Source organism: Vombatus ursinus, unplaced genomic scaffold (assembly GCF_900497805.2).
Source record: "Vombatus ursinus unplaced genomic scaffold, bare-nosed wombat genome assembly UNPS02014841.1, whole genome shotgun sequence".
Taxonomy (NCBI): Eukaryota; Metazoa; Chordata; class Mammalia; order Diprotodontia; family Vombatidae; genus Vombatus; species Vombatus ursinus.
In genome coordinates this window covers 3,979,690-4,004,302 of record NW_020954619.1, presented here as the reverse complement: position 1 = coordinate 4,004,302, position 24,613 = coordinate 3,979,690, and the positions used below count along the sequence as shown (strand labels likewise).

General features: G+C 37.3%; 1 protein-coding gene across 1 annotated transcript in view; it reads left to right on the top strand.

The window, feature by feature from the left end:
* CFAP61 (cilia and flagella associated protein 61) overlaps positions 1-24,613 on the top strand; it is a 338,893-nt gene that overhangs the window by 166,038 nt on the left and 148,242 nt on the right. Inside the window, exon 18 of the mRNA XM_027840405.1 lies at positions 6,296-6,423. Coding sequence (XP_027696206.1) covers positions 6,296-6,423 — 128 coding nt within the window. The remainder of the gene's footprint in view (positions 1-6,295; positions 6,424-24,613) is intronic.

The window sequence follows — 24,613 nt, the reverse complement described above, 5'->3', positions numbered from 1 at the left end:
AAGGGGGAGCATCTTGAGGACTTCAGCAAAAAGATTTCTAGGAGTTATGTTACCCCTTTGTCACAAATGTTTTCTAATTTTGAGCCCACTTTCTCCTAGACTCTGTATGTACTTGTATGGTGAAGGCAATATTTTGTAACAATTGTTCTTACTTTACCATCTTAGTAAATACCCTTTTCTAAAACCTAATTAGGTCTGACTAATTGATAATCCATCTATAATTATAGTAGGAAGCATGCTTGTGGGGTCTCATAAGCTATTCCTATGGCATTAGAAAAACAACCCTGCTATCTCTCATAGCTACCCCTAGAGCCCAGAGGATGTAGTTGCTATACTACAACAAAGGGGACCTTCTTTTCACAGAAAGTGGAAGTTAGGATGGTTATCTCAGAGCATGCTGTTATTTTAGTGATAATTTCATCCTTCAAAAGATAGAGGGACCATCAAGGGAAAATTCCATCCTGGCTTAGACTCTTAGGCAGAGTTGCTTATTTTTTGTTTCTGTTTTCTTTGCAAAAGAGAATAACTTTTACACTGGAAATGATAGAGCAAAAGTTACCAACAGGGAGCTAGTACCCATGATAAGGAAGACCACAGATAGTACCTGGCTGCCCATGATGAACTCAAGTCACCAGGCCCAGACGTACATTTTTGGGTACTGAAAAAAATACTGAACTGGAAGATGGGATTGTTGAGCTGATACTAGGGACATTTGAAATGTCATGGAAAAAAGCAGAGGTTTTGCAAAATTAGAAAGGAGAAAATATCCCAATTTTCAAGAAAAGGAAAGAGACTTCTATGGTTTACAGAGGTTGACTTCAACTTATGGAAAAATTCTAGAAAAATGTATCACTAAAGGTGTTACACTCCTTTGGGGGTATGTGATGGAGGTGCTCTTCCTGCCTACCTCCTCACACCCACTGTTTCAGAGATATTTTTTGACTGCTTCCTGATGTCTGTGAAGGCCCTCAGTGTGTTGCTGCACTGGAACACCATGGATGTGCCAAAGGGGTGATCTCTGCCCTTCATACCTCTTTTTCCAACTGGTCCTGAAATATAAAAATGAGTCTCTAAAATTCAGAAGTCTCTAAAATTGCTTTCCTCCACCAACCTTCAAGCCATAGCTCCTGGCATCCTAGGCAAACCTTTGCCTGGGATATGGTCACCTCCTATTTATGTCATTTTTCCTTTGGTACAGGGCCTTGTGAAAGATCTCAAAAGGCATCTGATGTCTTCTCCTTTTTTCTCTTCTCTGGCTGCTTCAATGCCCAGATTAGTGACTACTAGGACAGCTGCAGACCTACTAATAGGGAAAGAAATTGCCGAGAGAGAGAGAGAATGAGAAAGAAAGAGAATGAGAGAATCAGAAAGAGTCCACATGGTGTTAACTGGATTGTACTTGGTAAAGGTGAAATGCAAAATAGCTAAGTGGTAGCCCTTTCAAAGGAATAGTGAATGCTTCAATAAAACTTGAATATTATCCTCTCAACTGATTATAATCATTCTGTAATTCCTGATTGCTTACTATTTCCATTTCGTGTGTGGGAATAAAACTACCTGTTCCATACCTGATTCATGTTTGTGCTGGGAATGTTTTTAATCTCTTCTCCCCTCTCAAGGGAAGATGATTAAACTATAGCCAAAAATAGAATTGTTGTTCAAGAATCTTAACTGGAGGTGAATTTGAAGACCTAGGGATGTTATTTATGCTATTGATGAGATAGGCAACCCCAAAGCAATGAATCCGTGGCCAGCCATAAAGGCAAATAAAGAACAGGAATTGGTGAAGCTTTTTAATTCTTGTGGTCTCATTGAAGAGATTGATGTCAAACATAGAGAAAGGGAAGCAATCATTAGGAGGCAACTTGATAGAATGGTGGTTATATAACTGGATTTGGAGTCAGGAAAATCCTGTCTCAAACATTAACTAGCTGTGTGACCCCTAGCAAATCACTGAATTTCTTTATGCTTCATATGTGTCTTGGAGTTTGTATCCTTGGTTATTTTTCTGGAAGCAATCTATGAATTATTTCCATTGGTGTTTAATTTTCTGTGTTCAGAAGTTATGGACAGTTTTCTTGTATTATTTCTTGCATTATGGTATTCAGGTTTTTTGACCTGTCATATTCTTCTGTGCTTGACCCCATGCTGTTTAACATTTCTGTCAATGCCTTGGATAAAGGCATAGATGAAATGCTTATCAAATTTGCAGATGATGCAAAGGTAGGAGGTATAAATAACAGAGTAGAGTCAGGATCCAAAAAGATCTTGGCAGGCTAGAGCATTGGGCTGAATCTACTAAGATGAAATTCAGCAGTGATAAATGTAAAGTCTTGCACTTCGGTACCAATACTCAATTTCTCAAATATAAGTTGGGGATGGCATAGGTAGAAAATGGTTCTATAAAAGATTTGGAAGCTTAGTGGAATGCAAGTTCAGTATGAGTCAACAGTGTGATACAGCCTCCCAAAACCTAATGTGATTTGGGGGTATATTAATAGAGGCATAGTTTACAGGAAGAGAGAGCTGATAGTCTCAATGCACTCTGCCTTCCTCAGACCTCATCCAGAGTATTGTATTCAATTATTGTATTCGTTTCTGGGAGCTGCGGTGTGAGAAACACACTGATAAGATGTTCAGTTTGTAGAGAAGGGTAACCAGGATGGTGAAGGACCTCGCATCTGTGACATATGAAGATCAGTGGAAAGAAATGGGCATATTTATCCTGGAGAAGAAAAGACTAAGAGGTGGGGGAAGGGAAGAGAAGGGGATAAAGGAGAAGGAGGAGATGATAGCTCTTTTGAGTGTCTGAAGGGCCGTCATGTGAAGAAGGGATTAGACTTATTCTAAAGGTAGAATCAGAAATAATGGATTCTGGAAGTTATAAATCAGCAACTTTGGATTTGATTTGGGGAAAAACAGTGGTTACGGCTGCCTTCCTTGGGAGGGAACATGGCACCATACACAGCACATTGGATCTAGATGAAGAGAACCTGAACTGCAGTTCCAGCTCTGCTGTTTACAACCTCTGTGCCTTTGGGCAAGGCACTTCACCTCTGTAGGCCTTGTTTTCCTTATCTGAAACATAAGATGGCATCATTGGACTACATGACCTGAAAGGTCCCTACAAACTCTCATTCAACGAAAGGGGAATTGGTTGCCTCAAGAGGTCATGGGCTCCCCCTCCCTGGAGGCCTTTAAGCAGAGATGAAGTATGTTGGCAAGTATGTTACAGTGAAAACTATTTTTCATGTATAGGGTAGACAATACGGCCACTGAAGTGCCTTCCAGTTCCCAGATTCTCTGAGTAAAAGGATTGCCCTCTAGTCATGAAGAGTCTGATGTGATTGTATAGTATGGATTTATTGTCTATCCTCTCTTCCATATAGACATTGATTCTTCCAACTCAACTATAGTCTCTTCTTCCAGGCCCAGTTTGAATTTTTCACTCTTTTTCTCCCTCCACATAAAAATGTAAGATTTGTGTTTTTACCAGTCCTAAGGCATGTGTATTTAAAACTTAAAAAGTCAATTTACACACCATGCTCCAGGCCTTTTTGTGAGCATACATTGTTGAGTTTTACTTTTAAAAGCTCTCTCTTACTCAAAATGCTGCTGTGGTTTTATTAGAAAGACCGAATCAGAAATCCTTCTCTTTGCTTCATTTATTCTATCCACATGACATTTCTTTTGAAGGTATAGCAGATGAGAATCTAATTTTCTAAGCCCTCATTATTGGTACCAGTGCTTGATTTGGTAACTTACCAAAATATTCCCTTATCACTGACATAATTTCATGCTTAGGATATTGTTTCCATCAGTGAAAATAGCAATTGTCAACATTAGACTCTCATAGGTCTTTAGTATTAAGCAAAGCCTACTAAAATTGAGTTCTTTCAAAATTAAAGTTTACTAAAAATAAGATCTCCAGTGTAAGAATCTTTTGACAATGGTCACAAGCAGAACAACGGAAAAAGTTATTTCTGGCTAACTTTCTCCTGTCTTTACAACCCGGGTGTTGAGGGAACACTACAGATGAGGAAAGGCATTCTGTCTTCTTTCACACTAGATAGAACAAATTGCCCATGAGCAAAACAAGGTCGGTGCTGTTCTGGCAAAGGAGTCACTTTGATCAGCATTACTACAGAAGCTTCTCTCTGCCCTATATGTAGGGGGGGGAAATAACATGACAAGAAGTAGAAACTTTCAAAATAGTAAACTTTGAAACATTAACATAAATGTAGAGTAACAAACTAAAATTTAGAATTTTAAGAACTAGGTTGTCATTAGACACTTCATCATACTTGGTAACAAATATTCTTTTAATTAAAAACAGGATACAGAATTAAGTTTATTGCAAATCATTATGATGTTAGATTATTCCACCGGGAAACATATAGTCATTTGTCCTGACATTTTGTTAAAATACAGTAGTATTATGGGACCAATCTACCTAATTCTTAACTCTCTGCGGACAGTGTACTTAGTTGTTAGAAAGGTGATTTCTGAAGCATGACAGCTGTTGGTGCTAAAGCTATTGTGCGAAGAACAAAAAACTTATGTTATACTCATATGCTGCCTTTGTATCATTGATACAAGAGCTGTTTCATAAATGAGATATAATTCTTAACCAATGAATTACATTACTGCTCTATTTGTTATTGTTGGCACACACTTTTGGAAAATAGTACAGCAGAAGGAAATAGATTAAGGCATCCCATTTTTTAAGGAGCATTGGATTCTGACCCCCAGTCCCCCATTTAATTGTTTACATTTTAGCCATGTTAATTAAACTTGGACTAGATACCTTTGAAGAAACTGTTCATACCAGCATATGAGTTTTTCAGCCTCCCTTATTCTAAGCAGTCAAAACACAAGGCTGGACTGGATGCACTGGTTACATCTGCTAAAGGCCTGTATTCCTTAGAAACTGACTGAGATTATATACGTCAGTCACATACTGTTTAGAAATAGTGATATATAAATCTAAAATACCTTTCCTTAAGTGTTTCTTGACTTGTTCTAGGAAGTTTTCATTGAGTAGAATAGCTTTTGTGATTATTTGATGATACTATATTTTTTACTGTATAGTTAAAACATTACTAATTATTCAATGAAATTAAAATGTAACAGACATTCTTTTCATGTTTGGATTTAGTTTCTAGACATTTTGCATTTGTTTTTGTGTATTCTTTAACCCACATTTACAGATATCAGAAGTTTTCTAATAATACAGTGTTGTTTGATCCAAGCTATGGACCTTCAGTTTCCTCATCTGTAAGATGAAGGGGTCACATTAGATAGTTCTGAGACTAAGGGATCATGAGAGGTAGAAATCTGTGATAGAGTGGAAGCAGGGAACTTTAGAGTTCTGGGTGGGGGTACAGAAGAGTTCCAGAGTAGGGGCTGCTTGCAAGTGAATGGCACTGCCACCCCAGACTGACTATAATCATCAACATTTGGAACTTTTCCTGGCTAGATGATCTGTGAAAGGAATGATCTACTGGGACAAAACTTGCTGTTGTCCTAAACAATATGCCGTGAGGCACAGTTGAGAACTAGTGAATTTATCCATTCTCAATTTCCTCCCTTCATTATAAAGGTAAAAACATCAAATAAAATTTTAAGAGCATGAAACCCAAAAGGGCAGTTTTATTGTTATTATTGTCAATCCACTGTTCTTTTGTAGAAATTTTTTTAAAATCACTTGTCCATTTTATGAGGGTCAGTTTGGTTAAAACTTAATAAAAATAGTCCGTAAGTCCTCTTAAATAAGCACACATAAACTGTGATATGTCACAATATGCTAAAATTGAATAGAAGATCAAAGGTTGTCAATGCTTCCATGTTGTAGAACACACACTCTTCTTCCCTTAGGATACTTCTTTTGCTATATTTGAAATATGTCCACCTGACATATGGACTTGAGCAGTGTCAAGTCATGTATAAATATCATTAAAGTTTAACAGTTTTTAGGTAAAAATTAAGTAGAAATAGAAGTTGCATTTCTTTAATAGATGTATCTTGTGTTATTTGGTATTTAGTATATTTAGTATTTGTTATTTAGTATATTGTGTATGTGTCCCATTACCCTAATAGAAAAATAGTCACTGAAGTCAAGGACCCCATTTCATTTCAACTTTGCATCTCCCTCTGTCCATTTGTTGTTGTTGAACTGAGAAATTATTGTACTAATTTTAGCCAGTTTTAAAAGATAAAATGATTGTGTTTTGGGTGCAAATCAGTCACTTTTCCTCTTCAGTTACTATTTTTCCATGTTTTGTTTTTCTTCTAGCCATGTTATGCACTGTATCACACAAATAGAAAGCTAATGCTAGAGCCCAAAGTGACTATCAATGCCAGAATTGTGGTTGTTGGAGCATCCAATGTTGGAATCTCTTTCTTAGAAACATTCATTTTTTGGTAAGTTGGTTTTTAAAAAATAATAATAATAATAATGCCTCTCTTCTTACACACGAAAATGAAACTTTTTCCCTGGCTGAAATAATTTTCTTGCTGATGACTACAGATAGCTATGACATAGTGGAAATAACCTTGAATTTGGCATCGGAAGGCCTGGATTCCAGTTAAATTAGTCAATCAGTCAATAAACATTTATTAGGTGCCTACTAGGTGCCAGGCACTGTGCTAAGAGCTGGAAGTAGAAACAAAGACAGTCCCTACTCTCAAGAAGTTTACAGTCTAATGGAGGAAGCTAAAAAGCAGGGGTGGGAGAAGATACCCAGTAGCAAGGTATGATGCTTAGCACAGTGCCTGGCACATAGTAGGTGCTTAACAAATGATTATTGAATTTAATGGAAATCATAGGGAAATCAAAGGAGTCCTAGAGCAATGTAGCTGATGAGAAATTCGGAGGTTTTAGAGTTTATGTGGCTCTGCCAATCAGGCAGAATGTGCTGATGAGATGTGAGTACTAATGCTAATTTGATCTTGTAGAATAATGACAATTCCCAATGATTAGTTTCATTGGGCATGAAGGCATGATGGAGAAATCCAAAGACTTCCAAAAACAATGAATGAAGTTTATTCCTCTGTATTATACAATTATTAATCTCTCAAGGACACTGTGAAAATATACATTTATCACATGTGAAGGAAGGAAAATTCCTGGATTCTCTAGCTTTCTGCATTGAACATATTAGGTACTTAAATTATCTAATTGTCTTCTTGAAAGGTACATAGAGAAAACCCTAATATTAAATGAGATATAAAGCAAATGTTTCTACTTGGAAGGAAGAATGGGAGTGGGAAAAATCATAAACAACCCAGTGCCAGGCTCTGGGTACTTAGGGATCAGGCAGCATGGGGTGATCCCATTTCCCCCCTCACTTGTTCCTCTTCCTCCTCTTCTCTGTGTGTGTGTGTCTCTCTCTGTCTCTCTCTCTCTGTCTCTCTCTCTCTCTCACTCTCTCTCACACACACACACACACACACACACACACATTCTTAAGCCCACACTATTTTTCCAACATGTTGGAGAATAAGATATTTCATACCAATGAATTTTCTGGATAACTTAAACTTATAAGCACCATGGTGAAATGACTCTACCCAATTACTGAGAGAAAGAGATATATTGACATTGTTCAACGTAACTCATACTCAAATATTTTTACTTGCATAGTTGAGTGATTTTTTTTGTGTAGTGATGGTGGTAAGATAAATAAACAAAAGACCTGTAGTCTTTGGGATGTGGGAAAAGGTGAATCTTGTGGATCAGAAACTAGTGGCAAGAGCAGAAACTGAGAGGCAAGTCAAAGCACTGATCCTTAGTTTAAGATATTAAAGAAGAAACCAAAGACCAGGGCAGTGTCCCTTTGGGCTAGGTGCAAAGAATGACCCACATACCCAAGAAAATCACAGATATCACATGCATTCTGGCTTTTCTCATAAGTGCTGAAACTTTTTTCATTTTTGTCAATTTTTTGTTGGAAATTTTTTAAAAATATATTGTTAGAAGTACTTAACTTACACAGTTTGTATTGCAAAATTTTGTAAGGCAATGAGAACTCAGATTGACTACCCTTAAAGCAATATAAGTGGTTCTCAGATAGTCTCCAATAACCTATTTAATAACATTATTCATAAATTCAAATGGATCTCTGATTTCATTGATATGGATGTTTTCTCCCTCAATGCACACCTCATCCATTCTGTCCACCTTGTCCCTTTGACTCTTGTCCATGTCCTCCCATAAGTCAACCACAAGGGGGTCAACCAATGTGCCAGATAGACTGTGAACTCCTTGAGAACAGGGACTGTCTTCTGCCTTTCTTTTTCAATGTTTGGCACAGTGTAATGTTTAATACAATGTTTAGCACATAGTAAGTACTTAATAAATGTTAAATGACTGACTAGGAGTTTACCTTGTTTTCTTTTGACATTGTGAGGATACTAAGGAAGCACATGGGGGCATCTACCTGTTTTCCTTCTACTTCTTTATTTGTTAGGTCTTGTAGCCTGCTCACACCCACTTTGCATTTCTCCATTGTCAAAGTGGTATTCAATTGTCATTCTTCAGAGATTGTAGTGTTTGTTATGTGACTCAAAAGCATTTGATAACATTTGTAAAATATTGATTTAAAAAAATGGAACTTCATTTCTAGGTCATTTTTCAGTTTATCAGTGCCACTCTAAATTGTGGCTTAAGAACTGAACACAGTTGACAAAGAATTGAAAACTGTGAGGATGCCCATCAATTGGGGAATGGTTGAACAAGTTATGGTATATGAATGTGATGGAATATCATGGTGCTATAAGAAATGATGAAGGAGAGGGTTTCAGAAAAACCAAGGAAGACTTGTGATGCAAAGTGAATAGCTATCTCCTAAGAGGATAATTTATCCATTAACAAATGAGGAAACATTCTATCCACCATGAGATAGAGAACTGATGGATTCAGAGTGCACAGTGAAGCCTGCTATGTATGAAATGGTATTTCACAGTTGTTTTAATTTAGAGTTCTATAATTATTAGTGATTTAAAGCATTTTATGTAACTATTGATAACTTGGATTTCTTCCTCTGAAAACTGCCTATTCATTTCCTTTGATGATTTATTAATTGGGGAATGGATTTTATTCTTGTAACTCAGTTATTCTTGTGACTCAGTTCCCTATATATCTTAGAAATGAGACCTTTATCAGAAAAACTTTCTACAAAGATTTTTCCCCAGTTTCCTGCTTTTCTTTTAACTGCATTGGTTTTGTTTATGCAAAAAGCTTTTTAATTTTATGTAATAAAAGTTATCCATTTTACCTCTTGTGAACATCTCTAGCTCTTGTCTCATTATGCATATTTTTGCCTATCCATAGACCTGACAGGTAATTTCTGCCATGTTCCACTAATTTGCTTATGGTCTCAGCTTTTATGTATAAATCATGTACCCATTTTAAGCTTGTCTTGGTGGATGGTGTGAGGTATTGGTCTATATTTGGTTTTTGCCAGACTACTTTCCAGTTTTCCCAACAGTTTTTGTCAAATAGTGAGTTCTTACCCCAGTAGTTGGGATCTTTGGGTTTATCAAACACCAGGATATTGTGCTTATTTGCTTCTGCATATTGTGTGCCCAATCTGTTCCATTGAGCAACTTATTTCTTACTCAGTACCAACTTTTGATGATGATAGTTTTGTAGCATCATTTGAGATCTGATACTTTCAGGCTTCCTTCTTTCTCATTTTTTTCATCGATTCCCTTGATAGACTTGATCTTTTGTTCTTCTAGATAAATTTTGTTATGTTGTTTTTCTGGATCGATAAATTCTTTAGTAGTTGAATTGATATGGCACTGAATAAGTAAATTAATTTAGGTAATATCATTTTTATTCTATTATCTAGCCTATCCATGAGTAATTAAAATTGCTCCAATTACTTAGATTTGTTTTTGTTTATACAAAGAATATTTGGTAATTGTGTTCATTAGTTCTTGTTTGTCTTAGTAGATAGATTCCCAGAAATTTTATACTGTGTCTAGTTTTTTCTAGATACTTGCAGTATTTTTTCCTTAACCTGGGAGCTCTGTATTTAGGCTACAATATTCCTAGGAGTTTTCATTTTGGGATTTCTTTTAGGATATGACTGGTGAATTCTCTCAATTCCTACTTTGCCCTCTGCCTCTAAGATACCTAAGTAGGTTTTTTTTCTGATTCTTGAAATATGCTATCTAGTCTTACCATCATACTTAGCTTTTCTAGTATAAAATTGAACAGTATTAGTAATAATGAACATCCTTGTTTCAGTCCTGATTTTATTGGAAAGCTTCTAGTTTATTCCCATTTTAAATAATGTTGTCTTTTAGTTTTAGATAGATACTACTTATCATTTTAAGAAAAACTCCATTTATTCCTATGTTTTCTATTGTTTTTAAAAGGAGTGGGTACTGTGCCATACTTATGAATTCATCCTGTTTCCTACCCTTGCTTCTATCTTCTAAACTTATCATAATCTGTTATTATATTTGTGTATATATAATAAATAAACATATTAACAGAATATACATATATACTATTATTATATTTGTGTGTATATAACAAATAAACATAAGAGTATATATACATATGTGTGTGTATATACATATGTATGTGATATATATATATATATATATATCTTTCTTCCTTAGCAGATCATAAATTTTCTGAGGTCAGGGACTCTGTCTTTTTATACTGTATACTGTGTTGCACATAGAAGACACTGTAAGCAAATCTTGGCTGAAAGAATGAATGAATGTATTGCAAAGAGGTAAGTCCATGGAATTTTCCTTTTACCTCTACTCCCAATGGAGTTTCACATCTTTTTACATGACAAGAGCAGTGTAGGAATTCATCCACTCTCTAGCCCAAATAAGATATTGCCTTAGAAAAATGAATGGGTTCTACCTCATCACCAAAGAATGCCCAGAAGGCCAACACTCAGTAATCTGACTTAAAAAATCAATCATGCCTCTGATTTGGATAATCATTATAATCTGGCAGGGTGATAAAGAAAGAGAGGTCAGACTACTATTTTTTGAATCCATCATATGTAAATTAATGAATCAATAGGACATTATTGAACTTAGCCCTATGAATAGGCCTCTAGCAGCTGCAGCCCAACCTTCCCCTCCACCCCTCTTGTCCTTTCCAAAGGAACAGGAGGACTGTCTAGTGGGAAAGAAACTGAGGACTGTCCTTTCTGACTCCCCAGTCACCCTAAGGGAACTAGATTGATTTTATCTTCAAAACCAGATTGTTGCATGGCACAATTTCATGTACCCTTCTCCCCACAAATACAGCTTCACTTCCTGGCTTTTTACTATTCAGATTCCTATAAAAGTGAACAAAATCCCTCATTCTTTAGATAGAAAATAAAAAGCTTAGAATACAAATGCCTGGCTGAAGTATAGCGTTTAATCGAAGAATTTACATAAAAGAGTATTTTACTTTGCCCAGTAGATCCTGAAAATGAAAAATTATGTCTGCATCAAATATTTATTATTGTAATTGTATTTTAAACACAGTTGGAGAGCTTATCATTTAAAGGGACCCTGTGGTAAATCCTTTTGTAATATGAATAATCACTCCTTAATCTTTCCATCTTGTTTGATTTTTTGTTTTTAATAGATTTTATTGATATCTTTTGTTTTTAAATTGCCCAGATTTTTCCCTTTATCCCTCCCCCTCCCTCCTACCAGAGAGCCATCTTTTATGATGAAGCATCTTTTTCAAAAATTAAAAAGATGAAGTAGAGCCAAGATGGCAAACCATCAGGAAGGAGTACAGCTGAGCTCCTTCCTACCAAAACTCTACCAAACAGACTTAGAAGACTCACTAGACAAATCCCAAACACAAAAATCTAAGAAAAAAATCAGAGTGACTCATTTTTCCAGCCAAGGTCAGTATAGAGAGACAGAGAGGTCTATGGCTACTGGGGCCTGTGTTTGGCAATGAGCAATGTGCACTGTAGCACAAGGAGAGTCTGTGGGTCAAGATAAAAGGAGATCCCAAACCCATACTGGGGCGCTGGAAGTATGGTAACAGGTGCCATTTGATGACTTTCTTGCCCACTATCCAGTTCTGGTTCACAGATCCAGGACAGACTAAGAAAAGAACATGCACTCAGAGGTGTTCTGGGTAGAAAGCAGTTGAAAGCCCTGGGCTATATACCAAGAAAGGAGCAAATTCATAAGCAAGCTGGCTCAGACCCCAGGAGCAAAGCAGGATCCAGGTTCTAGGTAACCCAATCTGACACCTGCAGAAGAATAAGCAGGGCAGCAATCCCCGGCCAAAGAGGAGCCTATAGTTCTGTTACTCTGAACCATCAGAGCTTCCTAGCTGGCTGATGAGAGCTGAATCCAGCAGCATTTTATTTTTGCTCAGACCAAAACCCAGATCAGGAACGTGCAGAGCTCAGACTAGGAGGTCAGCAATCAGATTTTGTCCTGAAACAGACCACTTTGGGAGCACTGAAAGATTGCAGGACTCCAGCCTGTTGCTGAGATTCTAGAATTTCACAACACTCAATACTGCCGCCACCTACTCCTCCAAGAAAGCAGACGTTCCCTCCAGAAGTGAGCAGAGCTAGCCTTAAAATCAAATCTAAAGTGAAGCGGAATGAGCAAATAATTCCACCACAAAGAGCTTTGCTATAACAAAAAGTGTACAGTAAATAATTTGGTATTTATGGAGGCTTTCTTTTGTCAATTTCCTCTCTAGGGTATATGCCTAGCATTGGAATCTCTAGGCCAAAAGGCATGGATCTTATTTGATTTTTGTATATTGTTTTCCATTAAACATGGTTTATGTGTACCTTTACTTATTAAACATATCAGAAAATCTCTCCTCTTAATGAACATGATAGGGATATTTTCTTTTACTTTTCTGGTCTCAACATATCTACTTTTCTCCCCAAATTAATACTCTCTGAAATTATCTTTGAGAAGCATCACTAATATATTGTATTTGTTCCCTATTCATTTGCTTTTTGCCATTTATCCTGCAATTTTTCTTAGAAATGTTATAATTCAAATTTAGGGATTTTAAAAATCTGAAACGTGATTTCTTCAGGTTAGGAAATACTACTCTGTATATCACCTAATGTGAATAATTTTTTTTCTATTTTAGTGCAAATATGGGCTTTTTTTAGTGTAATGTAATCCTTATTGTTGTGTAGATATAAAGAAATGGAATTCTATAAAGTCATGTGTCAGTATCATAGTCTTTAAATCCTGGCTTTGGTTATAAATAAGTGGAATCGAGTATTATTAGTATTATCCTCAGATGAAATTGCTCATAGTTTGCAAATAAAAACACATTTGCTACAATTTGCAAAAACCAACAGTTTAGTTTTGGGGGAGACCATAGCAATGTTAGGATTGTGCACATTAAACTAGAAAGGTGATCATTAAACTCTTCAGATTTACCAACTACTGTCTATAAACCCTAGGTAGATTATGGTTTGATTTGGCCTATACAGACCCTACTTTAAAAAGAAAAACACTAATAGAGCAAGAACAACAAAAAAGACCTCATGTTTCTCATTCAGAAGAAATTCCCTTATCATAAATTTAAATCAACTCTAGTTCAGTTCAATAAACATCTATTAAGTAAGTGCTTCCTATGTGCAAGGCCCTATGCTAAGCCCTGGGGGACATGAAGGTAAAACACAGCACTGTCTCTGCTCTTAAAGAGACCTGTTAGATAATGAGAGAGCATGTCTAGGTCCATATATTCTTCAGTCTTTCAAAAGATCTTTGATGGGCATATTCCCTGCCCCACCCCAGAGTGCAATTCCTCCACTTGTTAGTAGACAGTCGCTCATGAGTTGTTATGGCTAGAAAAATGAACAACATAACATTCTGGTGATGTTTTCAAACAGAGCTTAGTTGGTCCTCATACAACAGACACATATTTGGCCTTTTCTATTTTGCTAGAAGTTTCCAAAGCCGGGGGATAGCGGGGTGGGGTCACCTCCATGGCAAGAAAAGGCAAAAATAGATTGTCAGTAGAGGATAAGCATGTGTGTGTGTGTGTGTGTGTGTTTTTGTGTACATGTTTATATGTATTTAGGGCTTCTTGTTTTGTTTTGTTTTGTTTTTGTCTGGGACTATGATTTCATTAGCATGGGGAACTCCTGGTAAGGAAACTCTCTCTACCAATGCAGATCAGCAATTGTTCTTCAGCTTACAACCTGGGACACTAAGAGGCTAAGTTATTTACCAAGGGTCACAGAGCCAGTATATTTCTTTTTAAAATTATTATATATTTATTTTTAACATTCATTGAATTTTTTTTTGAATTTTAATTTTCTCCTTCCCTTCAGTCCCTCCCCTACTGGTTGATAAGGCAAACAATATGATATCAATTACACATGTGAAATCATGCAAAACATTTCCATATTAGCCATATTGCAAAGAAAAAAAAAAGATAAAGAAAGTAAAAAATTATACTTCAGTCTGCCCTCAAAGTTCATCAATTCTTTCCCCCTGGAGGCAGTTAGCATTTTTCATCATGAGCCTTTTGGAATTGCCTTAGATCATTGTCTTGATCAGAGTAGCTAAGTCTTTCACAGTTGATCATGGTTACAGTATTGTTGTTACTGTGTACAATGTTCTTCTGGTTGTGCTCACTGTGCTTTGCATCAGTTCATATAGATCTTCTTGGGTTTTTCTGAAACCATCCTACTCATCATTTCTTGTAGCACAATAGTATTCCATTACAATCATATACCACAAGCCTCTCAGGGCCCAGGTTGTGAGCAAAAGAACAGTTGATGATCTGTATTAGTAGAGACAGTTACCAAGAGTTCCCTATGCTGATGAAATCGTATATCCCCAATTGATGGACATTCTCTCAATTTCCAATTCTTCGCCACCACAAGTATATTTCAAAGAACTTAGGTCTTCCTGATTAAGGCCTCCTGTCTATCCACTATACCATGGTGCCACACACAAATGCAAACCTAACCTCTTTATTATTTAGAACTCAGCAGGGTGGAATTGAGACTGAAAAGGAGGTGCTACCGAGGAACAAATGTAGGAAAGCTGACCACAGAGAGGAGAATGATGCTGAAAAAGGTCTATGTTATCTACAAGTCTGGGGGGGGGGTGCTGGACTGCAGAGGTTTCCATGTGAAGTACAAGGAAGGGAAGATTGTCTCAAAGAAGGACGGATGATATTTTTTACAAAGACTGTAGCTTCCATAGCTCGTGGTTCTCTAAGATATGGATAATCCTTCCATTCTTCTTATGCACCCCCTTTCCTTCTCTTTTACAGTCTTCCATGCCTGAGGCCCCCAACACGTTAGCTAGTAGCAAAATGGAAAGTGTACTGGAGTAAGAACTAGGAGATTTGTGCCATTGTCTCAGCTTCTAGCCCAGTTCTTCTTCCAATGAGCTTTGTGAACTGGAAGGGAAATTACATAACTTCCCTAAACGTCATTGAGACTCATTAGTCTCATTAAATGAAGGAACTGGAAAAAGTCTTGTTCAACTCTATGTTTTTGTGATTCTGGTCTACTTTCTGATTGGGTCAGGCTGGTAATGAATATATATGGATGTATATATATGTACATATATATATATATATATATATATATACACACACACATACACACACACATATCACACATACATATAATAGCCATATTACAGATTGAACATCAGCCTTATGATTTTTCTAGTGTTAGAATCATAGAACTTAAGAACTAGAAGAAATCAATGCTAGTGATTAGATTGAAGCAGCTAGGTATCATACTAGATAGAGTGCTAGTCTTAGGGGTCAGAAGGATCTGAGTTAAAAATCCTGTCTTAGACACTGGCAAGTTGTGTAGCCCTAGTTAAGTCATTTAACTACTTTCTGCCTTAATTCCCTCACCTGTAAAATGGGGATAATATAGTAGAACTTATTTTATAAGGTTATTATGAGGATCAAATGAGATAATATTTGGAGACCTTAAAGCTCTATATAAATATTAGCTATTATTATTATAGTGCCCATACTTCTAATTTTACAGATGAAATTTGGGTTAATTGGAAAAACAACTTCTATTGCAAACTATGGCCCTCAGTAAATACTTTGGAATAGAATGGAAACTCATTTAAAAATCATTCTGAATTTTCTGCCTTCAGGATGGTTTTCCAGATTTAGTTTGGCCAAGATGTTTTTCAAGGTGGAAAATTGATGGAATCCATTTACTGAGTGATTTGCAGCCAATGTGGTTGTAGAAGGTGGGGACTGGACAAATATAGTACTTTCTTATATACTTAGAATTACTTGTAAATAGATAATGAGATAGAATATGGCATAAAAACTAGATCTTTAAAGGCTAGCATTAGTAGGATAGACAGGTAGGTGGTGCTATGAATAGAGCACAAGGCCTAGAGTCAGGAAGACCTGAGTTCAAATGTGCCCTTAGACTCTTACTAGCTGGGGGATCTTGGGCAAGTCACTTAATCCTGTTTGCCTCAGTTCCTCATCTGTAAAATGAGCTGGAGAAGGAAATGGCAAACCACTCTAGTATCTTTGCCAAGAAAACCCCAAATGGGTTCATGAAGAATCAGATATGATTGAAAACAACTGAACAACAACGTTAGCAGGTAAATGATATGTATATTTGTATATATATATATATATATATATATATATAAACACTTACTGAAATGTATGTTCTACTTTAAGTAAAAGTTTTATCAATGCTTTTTTGTTTTTACATCACAATAATTTATGAATATCTATGTTCTCCCCACTTCTCTACCCAGTAACCTATCCTCTGTGACAAAGGGAAAAAAAAGTTAAGTAAACACATTAACTGAACCTGATCACATAGGCAGCATTCCACATTCATGTTCCCCCACCTCACCAGTGAAAGGATTCTAGGGGGGGAAGCAATGTGCAACTATCTAGGTACATAAATGGGATATATAGGGTATATGAAACTAATATGAAAAGGGAAAGCATCAGCAATTGAAGGGACCAGAAAAGGCCTCCTGCAGAAAGTGGGATTTGAACTGAATCTTAAAGTAAGTCCGGAAAGCAGAGAGGCAGAAGTAAGAGGTCAGAGCATTACAGGCATAGGGAATATAGCCAGTGCAAAGCTGTAGTTGAGAAATGGAGTGTTGTGGTATAAGATGATCAACAAGTAGGCCAAAGGAGTGAGGTGAAACCCTACAGTTGTTTTAATTTTCTTTTATTAGCGATCTTTGAGTAACCTTTCATATAGTTATCAGTAGTTTGGAATTCCTTTGAGAATATTTATTCATATGCTTTGATCACTTTTTTTTGGGGAAGTAGTCTGAAATATGCGTTAGATTTAGATTTAGATTGAATGCCCATCCTTTCCCCCATCTCCATTTTTCCCTCTCTCAGGTTCTATCACTTTTCTATCAAACATTCTCTACTCTTCTTTTTCTGCCTTATCCATTTACCTTTTCTTTTTTCTTCTTCTGCCATCTTTTCCCTCCATCAATCACCACATTTTTCATCTAGCTAACTCCTTGATTATCTGGCTTCTCTTAGTGATACCTTTGTTTTGTTCCACAAAAGGACATTGATTTTCCTAAGAGTTTTTGTTTTTTATAAACTAGCATTGAGCAAAATTTCCCAAAATGAGACTGAATTGGTTATTTGGCATTATGCAAGCAAACAACAACAAAGCAGATTAACTTAATCTCACTTTCTCACAATTGTGCTGGTTCTTTGAGGTTGGAAGTAGCAGAATATATAATATGTTTAAAAATAGCTGTAGTCACATTACAATGACATTTCATTATAGCCCAAAATATTACTCTTTTTTGGAGGCAGTTGGGGTTAAGTGACTTGCCCAGGGTCACACAGCTAGTACATACCTGAAGCCAGATTTGAACTCAGGTCTTCCTGACTCCAGGACCAGTACTCTCTTTACTGTGCCACCTACCTGCCCCAAAATATAACCCTATATGCTTCCTTTTCAGCAGACTTCTACAGTGTTTTGTATGTTGCCCGAGGAGTAACTATTAGGTTAGTTCATACTGAAGAGCACAAAGATCATAGGATGCTGACATTAGAAGGAAAGATTATTTCATTCTGCCCCTCCATTTTATAAACAAGGGAACTGAATCACAGAGGTGGAGTGATTTTTCCAAGATCATAACTAGTTAGTGGCAGAATCAGGAACAGGTCTGAGTCTCTGGACTATAAGCTCCATGTTCTTTTCCATTATATTCAATCACTACATCATCTAAAACTACTCAAAAATAGCTTTTAACCAACTGCTTTCTAAATCCAAATTTTCCTAGCAGAGAATTTGTATTGCATATATATGTTATAGTCAATATGACCTCAATTCTATTTCAATCAATCAGTAAGCATTTACTAAGCACTTAGTATGTGCCAGACACTTGCTAGGCATTGATAATAAAATGTAAGGCCAAAAACATACCCTGTTTAAAAGAGATGCATACTTATAGCCTGCTTTTCTCCTTATGGTATCAACAAGTAAAGAGCTACCAGAGAACAATTTAAATTTTGGCACAAGCAGTTAGTTGATAAAAACCCCCTAATCAGAGAGACCTTTTAATACATTTTAGTTTAATCTAGTCGTGATTTTCTACCATTCTTATACAGGTTATATGCACTAAAATAAATTGATTGAATCAATTTGCAGGCCTCTAATCCTTAAAAGAGGAAGCAGTTTTTGCTTCGTTATTTTTCCTACTTAATTATTTTAAATTAAGCAATACCATGGTAACCCACAACAGATTTTGCTTTACATGCATCAAGATCTTTTGAACTAAATTTCAGAAATGATTTGAGTTTGTAGGAGAGACTTAAGAATTCTATTTATCATCAAACATTGAAAGACTAATGAGAATTAAATCTACTTGTTGGAAAGATTTAGAAAACTGCTTCTTTGTGCTATTGTATTATACTATTAAATATAGCACTAAGGCTGTAGTTCCTGGAAAATCCATTTGAGGCAGAGTGCACCAATCATTTTTCCAGGAAATCTCGTGAACTCTTAGAGTTATGTAGCATAACAGACTCAATCATCCACCTAAGTGCAAACTATATTTTTGACCCATTCCACAAAATTTAAAATGCATTTAATTTTATTTCAAAGGCAAAGACAGACACAAAAGATCCCTTTCTTCTCTTCTTTTTTTTCTTTATTAACTTCTTCCCCACAAGCACCCCACAAGGTGCTCGTGGAAGGGGTCAAGAAGCTCTACTGTTTTCCCAGAAAACACGTTTATTTTAACATTAGCCTTTTGGAAGCAATGCCACCAATTTTATGGTGTATAAAATGGTGCCAGGCTTGTTGTTGTTCATTTATTTCAGCTGTGTCTAATTCTTCATGACCTCATTTGGGGTTTTCTTGGCAAAGATACTGGAGAAGTTTGCCATTTCCTTCTCCAACTCATTTTGTAGATGAGGAAACTGAGGGAAACTAGGTTAAGTGACTTGCCCAAGGTCACACCACTAGTAAGTTTCATGTGGTCAGATTTGAACTAATGAAGATGAGTCTTCGTAATTCTAGGCCTGACACTCTAGCCACCATGCCACCTATCTGCCCTATGGTGCTGGGCACATAGTAACAACAAATAGCCAATAAATATTTGACCTATTGACAGTGGAACAGAATGATTTCAATAATGAGAGTTTTGAATCAAATCAAAATGGGAAACGACACTATAGCTGGAGTGGCGGTGTGGGGACTCAGTGCTAGGGAAGCCCTCAGCATCACAGAATCAGAGTTTCAGAGAGGCAAGAGAACTAAGGGGGTCTTAGAAAAAATTAAGTGGCTTGCCAAGATGATGCAGGTAATAAATATTAGAGTCAGGATTCCAAACCAGGTCCTGTCACTCCAGATTAATTTTTCCTTCTATTCTCATGTGTTTAAGGTGTGTTCTAACTACTTTATGCTAGAGCATGTCAGTAATACACAGCCTGAGCATGGAGTCATCTGAGAGATTGCTTGTACCACTTCTCACCTCATGGCAGGACAGACAGTCTTAACTCTCCAGGACCATACATTCTATCATGTTCCAAGGCCTGAAGAGGCAGCTCCAATAAGGCATACTAGAACCAGAGGCTCAGAGATGGAGACCCTGAAGTCAGAATCAGGTTTCTGAGCCGAGGGGAAACTGATGGGTGAGAAGGAGGCTTCAAAGGGGTCAGCTGTCCCGGCCAGCGTCAGTTCCCAGGGACACTTCTCAGGCCAACCTTGATCTCCACTCGCACCTTTTCTTTTTTTCTAAGGTCTCTAGGGATTAGTTGGCCTGCTTCCCTTTCCACTGCCAACACCTGTTGCTTTCAAATAGGGTTTATCTCCTTCTCCAGTTTGATAGTTTCTTTTCTATACTCTCCTTCTGTCTCCTAACCAACACACAGACCTTTGGAAATTTTCTAAGAATTTCTATGGCTAACAATCATGGGAAACATACAGGGGGATTAAGAGGTTTCATACTATTTTGTCCTCTACCCCTCCCCCTACCCCCACCTGCCTTCTCTTTTCATCTTGTAGGGGAAATTGCATGTAGGAACTAATGGGGATATACAAAAACAAGTATAGCTGGATTCCCCTGTATTTTGGAGGAAAAATAGACTCAGCAAGCCTTGGGCATTTCATCACAAAATCTGGGTTAGGATTGCATAGTGAGGTGGGGAGTGTGTGAGGTGATGTGATGAGGACCCCCCCAAGGCTTCTGAGGGTGGGGGCTAGAGCATGGGAAGAAAGAGGGAGGTGCAGGGGAGGACCAGCCTCTGGGGTTTGAGGAAATGGAGAAGGGGAGGAGAATCCTGAGCACCAGTAGTGAGATAAAAGAGAGGGAAGGGGAGTTCCTGTGGCCACCAGGCCATCTGGCTGAGACAGCTGTTCCAGGGTGGTTGTTAATATGTAAGGAGTATATGTAAATTGAAGACTGCCTTGCTCAAATTGCTCAATACTTACAACGAGAATTGTCCTACTAGGAGAACCAGTAACTATATAGGAGGTGGAATGTTAACAACTGAGTCCCAAGTTGGAACAGTGGATGAAGTGATTTTTTCCCCCTTGGGGACAATTTATGAAATCCAGGGATCCTTTCTGGGGATCCAGGGACATTATTTTCTCAATCAGTTTTTCTAGACATTGTTCTGCCAGTATTATATTTTCCCCACAACTGCTTTATCCCGAGCAACAAATAGAATTTAGTGAATATTTCAAGCTTTTTACATTAAAAATTATTTGCTGCACCTCAGTTAATGAAGAACTGGCCCAAAAAGAGACATAACTTATGAAGTTGTGGGCTTTTAAATAAATGTTCCTTGATAGTAATAATAATGGAGCTTAGTTTATAATATTTCATTTTTAATTTATTGGATAAAAGGCTCTATGATTGGTAAGCAGTGGCAGAAATACCAGAAGATGCAGAGAAATGTCTCCAGAGGTACTTCTTGCCTTTGGGCTCTATTGTATTCAATAGTTAACTTTTAGCATGCAAATGTGTAGGAATATTATATTATCTCTGATTGTGGAGCAAACTCAATTCATTATTTTGAAATCCTCCTTAATTCATTTTCTAATGTAAAGAATCCCTTGAAAAGCCTGAAAGGCACTAGAAACATACATAAAGTGTCATAGAAATAATAATGAAAGTCTTGAATTCTGTTCTCATGGTTCTTTTCTTTTTGTGATGACTTAGATATATGCCTTTTTTCATAAAAGTACTGGTGAGGTATTTAAAATACTTAAGCAAGCATCATCTTCAATTTTTATCTGAATAGACCATCAAGGCTTTTTTGTTTTGTTGTATTTTGTTTTCTCAGACAGAGATTAAATAGTCTTACCAAAGAGTAAAGTTTCTAATTTTCTGACCACAGCCCCTGTGCCCTTTTTTGGGTTTATTAAGGTAACCAAGAATAGCTTGGAAATAGGGTATTTTTTAAAAGCACTATTGTGGCAGAACGACTATAACTCCTGTTATCAGGCAGCACAGTATTACACAATACCCTGCACATCTGTCCTGTTTGGCAATAGCCAGCCTAGTGCTTGCGGCTTAATTAGGCTTTTTATCTTTACATTTGTCTGAGAACATCTGAAACCTTCCCTGTTGCCTGTCACTAATTAGTTGACTAATTAAATAGTTAGTGCTTACTTGCTGATCACAGAGCTAACATGGAATGAATGGTTTCATGGTCCTCATTGTTTTATACTATCTGTCTTTGCCATATGAATTGATATACCGCACGGAATGCCTTTTTCTTTCATACCGGGACAAATCAAAAATAATGTTGTGGTCTGCCATGTGTTCAGCATCAGTGGGCCTGCATCATTCAGACATGGTTTCCCTTCAATCATCCCTAGTGAACTGATGTCAAGTTGTGGCAGAGATGAATAGGATGGGTCATATCATGCTTTGTTGTTGAGGCAATGTTACAATGGGTACTGTCAGAGACTGATACTGATACAGTGATGAGAATAACCTAGGGCAGGGCTGGGGAACCTGCTGCCTTGAGGCCACACATCTTTGTTCTGTGGAGTTTGGATTCAGTTAAAGGGCTGCACTTGAGGACCTAGAGGGCCATGTGTGGCCTCGAGGCCGCAGGTTCCCCACCCCTGAAGTGAAAGTTAGGGGTCAACACCAATCTTTCTAGTAATTACCTGACATTCTGCTATCAGAAAATTATAAACCAAAGTTCTCTTAAAGGTATGATAATTAGTTATGCTTTTAACTCCAATTTCTCATTATAAAAAAGAGTATCTCCATTAACTATTTATTTGTTCATGCAATTTCCCATATAAAGTTAATAGGTGATATATCTATCTATATTTATATCTATATTACAAACCTCCCACATATTATTTAATTTGAGCTTCAAAACAACTCTGTGAGTAAAATGCTAACTACAGATATTACTATTCTCTTTTTACAGATTAGGACATTGGGGCTTAGAGAAGATTATTGACTTACTGAGGGTTGTTATTCTTCACTCATTTCAGTCATGTCTGACTCTTCATGATGCCATTTGGGGTTTTCTTGGCAAAGATACTGGAGAGGTTTGCTATTTCCTTCTCCAGATCATTTCACAAATGAGGAAACTGAGGCAAACAGAGTTAAGTGACTTGTCCAGGATTACAGCTAATAAGTGTCTGAGGCTGGATTTGAACTCATGAAAATGAATGTTCCTGCTTCCAAGCCCAGTGCTTTACCTACCATGCCACCTACCTGCTCTCCCTGCTCATGATTACATAGTTTAAAAAAATCTCAATCAATCAACAAACTTTTATCAAGCATCTGCTTTGTGTTTGACACTTTGCTATGCACTAGGGACACAAATACTAAACTGAAACTGTTCTTTCACTTACTACATTTGATTGGAAGGAAACAATTGTATACATATAAATACATGCGAAAATAGATATAATGTGATGGGGCAAAGGACGCTGGAAAAGGCTTCATGTAGAAAGTGGTGCTTGAACTAACTGTTGAAGGAAACAAGAGGTAGCGTTGAGGCAGGAATATGGGAACAGCCAGTCCAAAGGCAGAGAGATGGGAAATGGAGTACTCTGTATGAAGGACAGTAAGAAATAGAGATTGCCTGAATTATAGATTATGTAGGGATATGTGTAATAAGGCTAGAAAGGTAGACTGAGGTCAGGTTGTGAAGGGTGGTAGGTACCAAATAGAGGTGTTTACATTTACTCCTAGAGGTCATAGGGAACCAGTGGAATTGATTAAATAGTGGAGTGATATGACTAGACCTGTGCTTTAGGAAGTTGGAGTAGGGCAAGACTTGAGGCCAGGAGATGAACTAGGAGGCCACTGCAATAGTTCAAGCAAAAGGAAATGAGGGCTTAAACTAGAGCGGTGATTCTGTGGGTGGAGAGGAGACATGCCTAAGATGTTGTGGGAGGTAGAAACAAGATTTGGCAACTCATTGACTAATGCGCTGAGTGAGAGTAAGGGATCCTGATGACACTCATATTGTGAACCTGGGTAACTTGAAGGATGGCAGTGCTCTTAATGGGAATAGGCAAATATGGAAGAAGGGTTGGTTTTTAAAGGAAAGATAATGAGTTTTGTTTTAGACATGTTCAGTTTTCTAGGGCTGTAGGGAAACCAGTTCACAATGTCCAATAGGCAGTTCATGATATAAGACTAGAGGTCTTGAGAGAGAGTAGGGCTAGATACCAATAGATCTGGGAGTGATCTATGTAAAAATATATTGACCCATAGGAGATAACAAGGTCACCAAGTGAGAAAACAGAGAGAGAGAAGTGGCCCAGGACAGTGTCCTGGAACATATCTATGGTTCAGGGGCAGGATATGGATAAGAATCCAGCAAAGGGGACTGAAGAGGAATGATCACACAGGATGAAGGAGCACTACTAAGAGAGAATAGTGTCATGAAAATCCAGACAGGAGAGAGTATCCAGGAACAGAGGTCAACATAACACCATAGTGTCAGATGCTGCAGAGAGGTCAAGATGGATGAGGAAGTGTCAGAGGTGGATTGTATCATTTCATCAGCATGTATCAGAGGTGTTTTGGACCCAGATCCTGCTTACTCTAATCCAACCCTCTATGCAATATACCACACTGCCTCTCTCATTGCATAATAGAAACTCAGAGGGAGAACTGGTTTTTTTTGGAAGAAAAA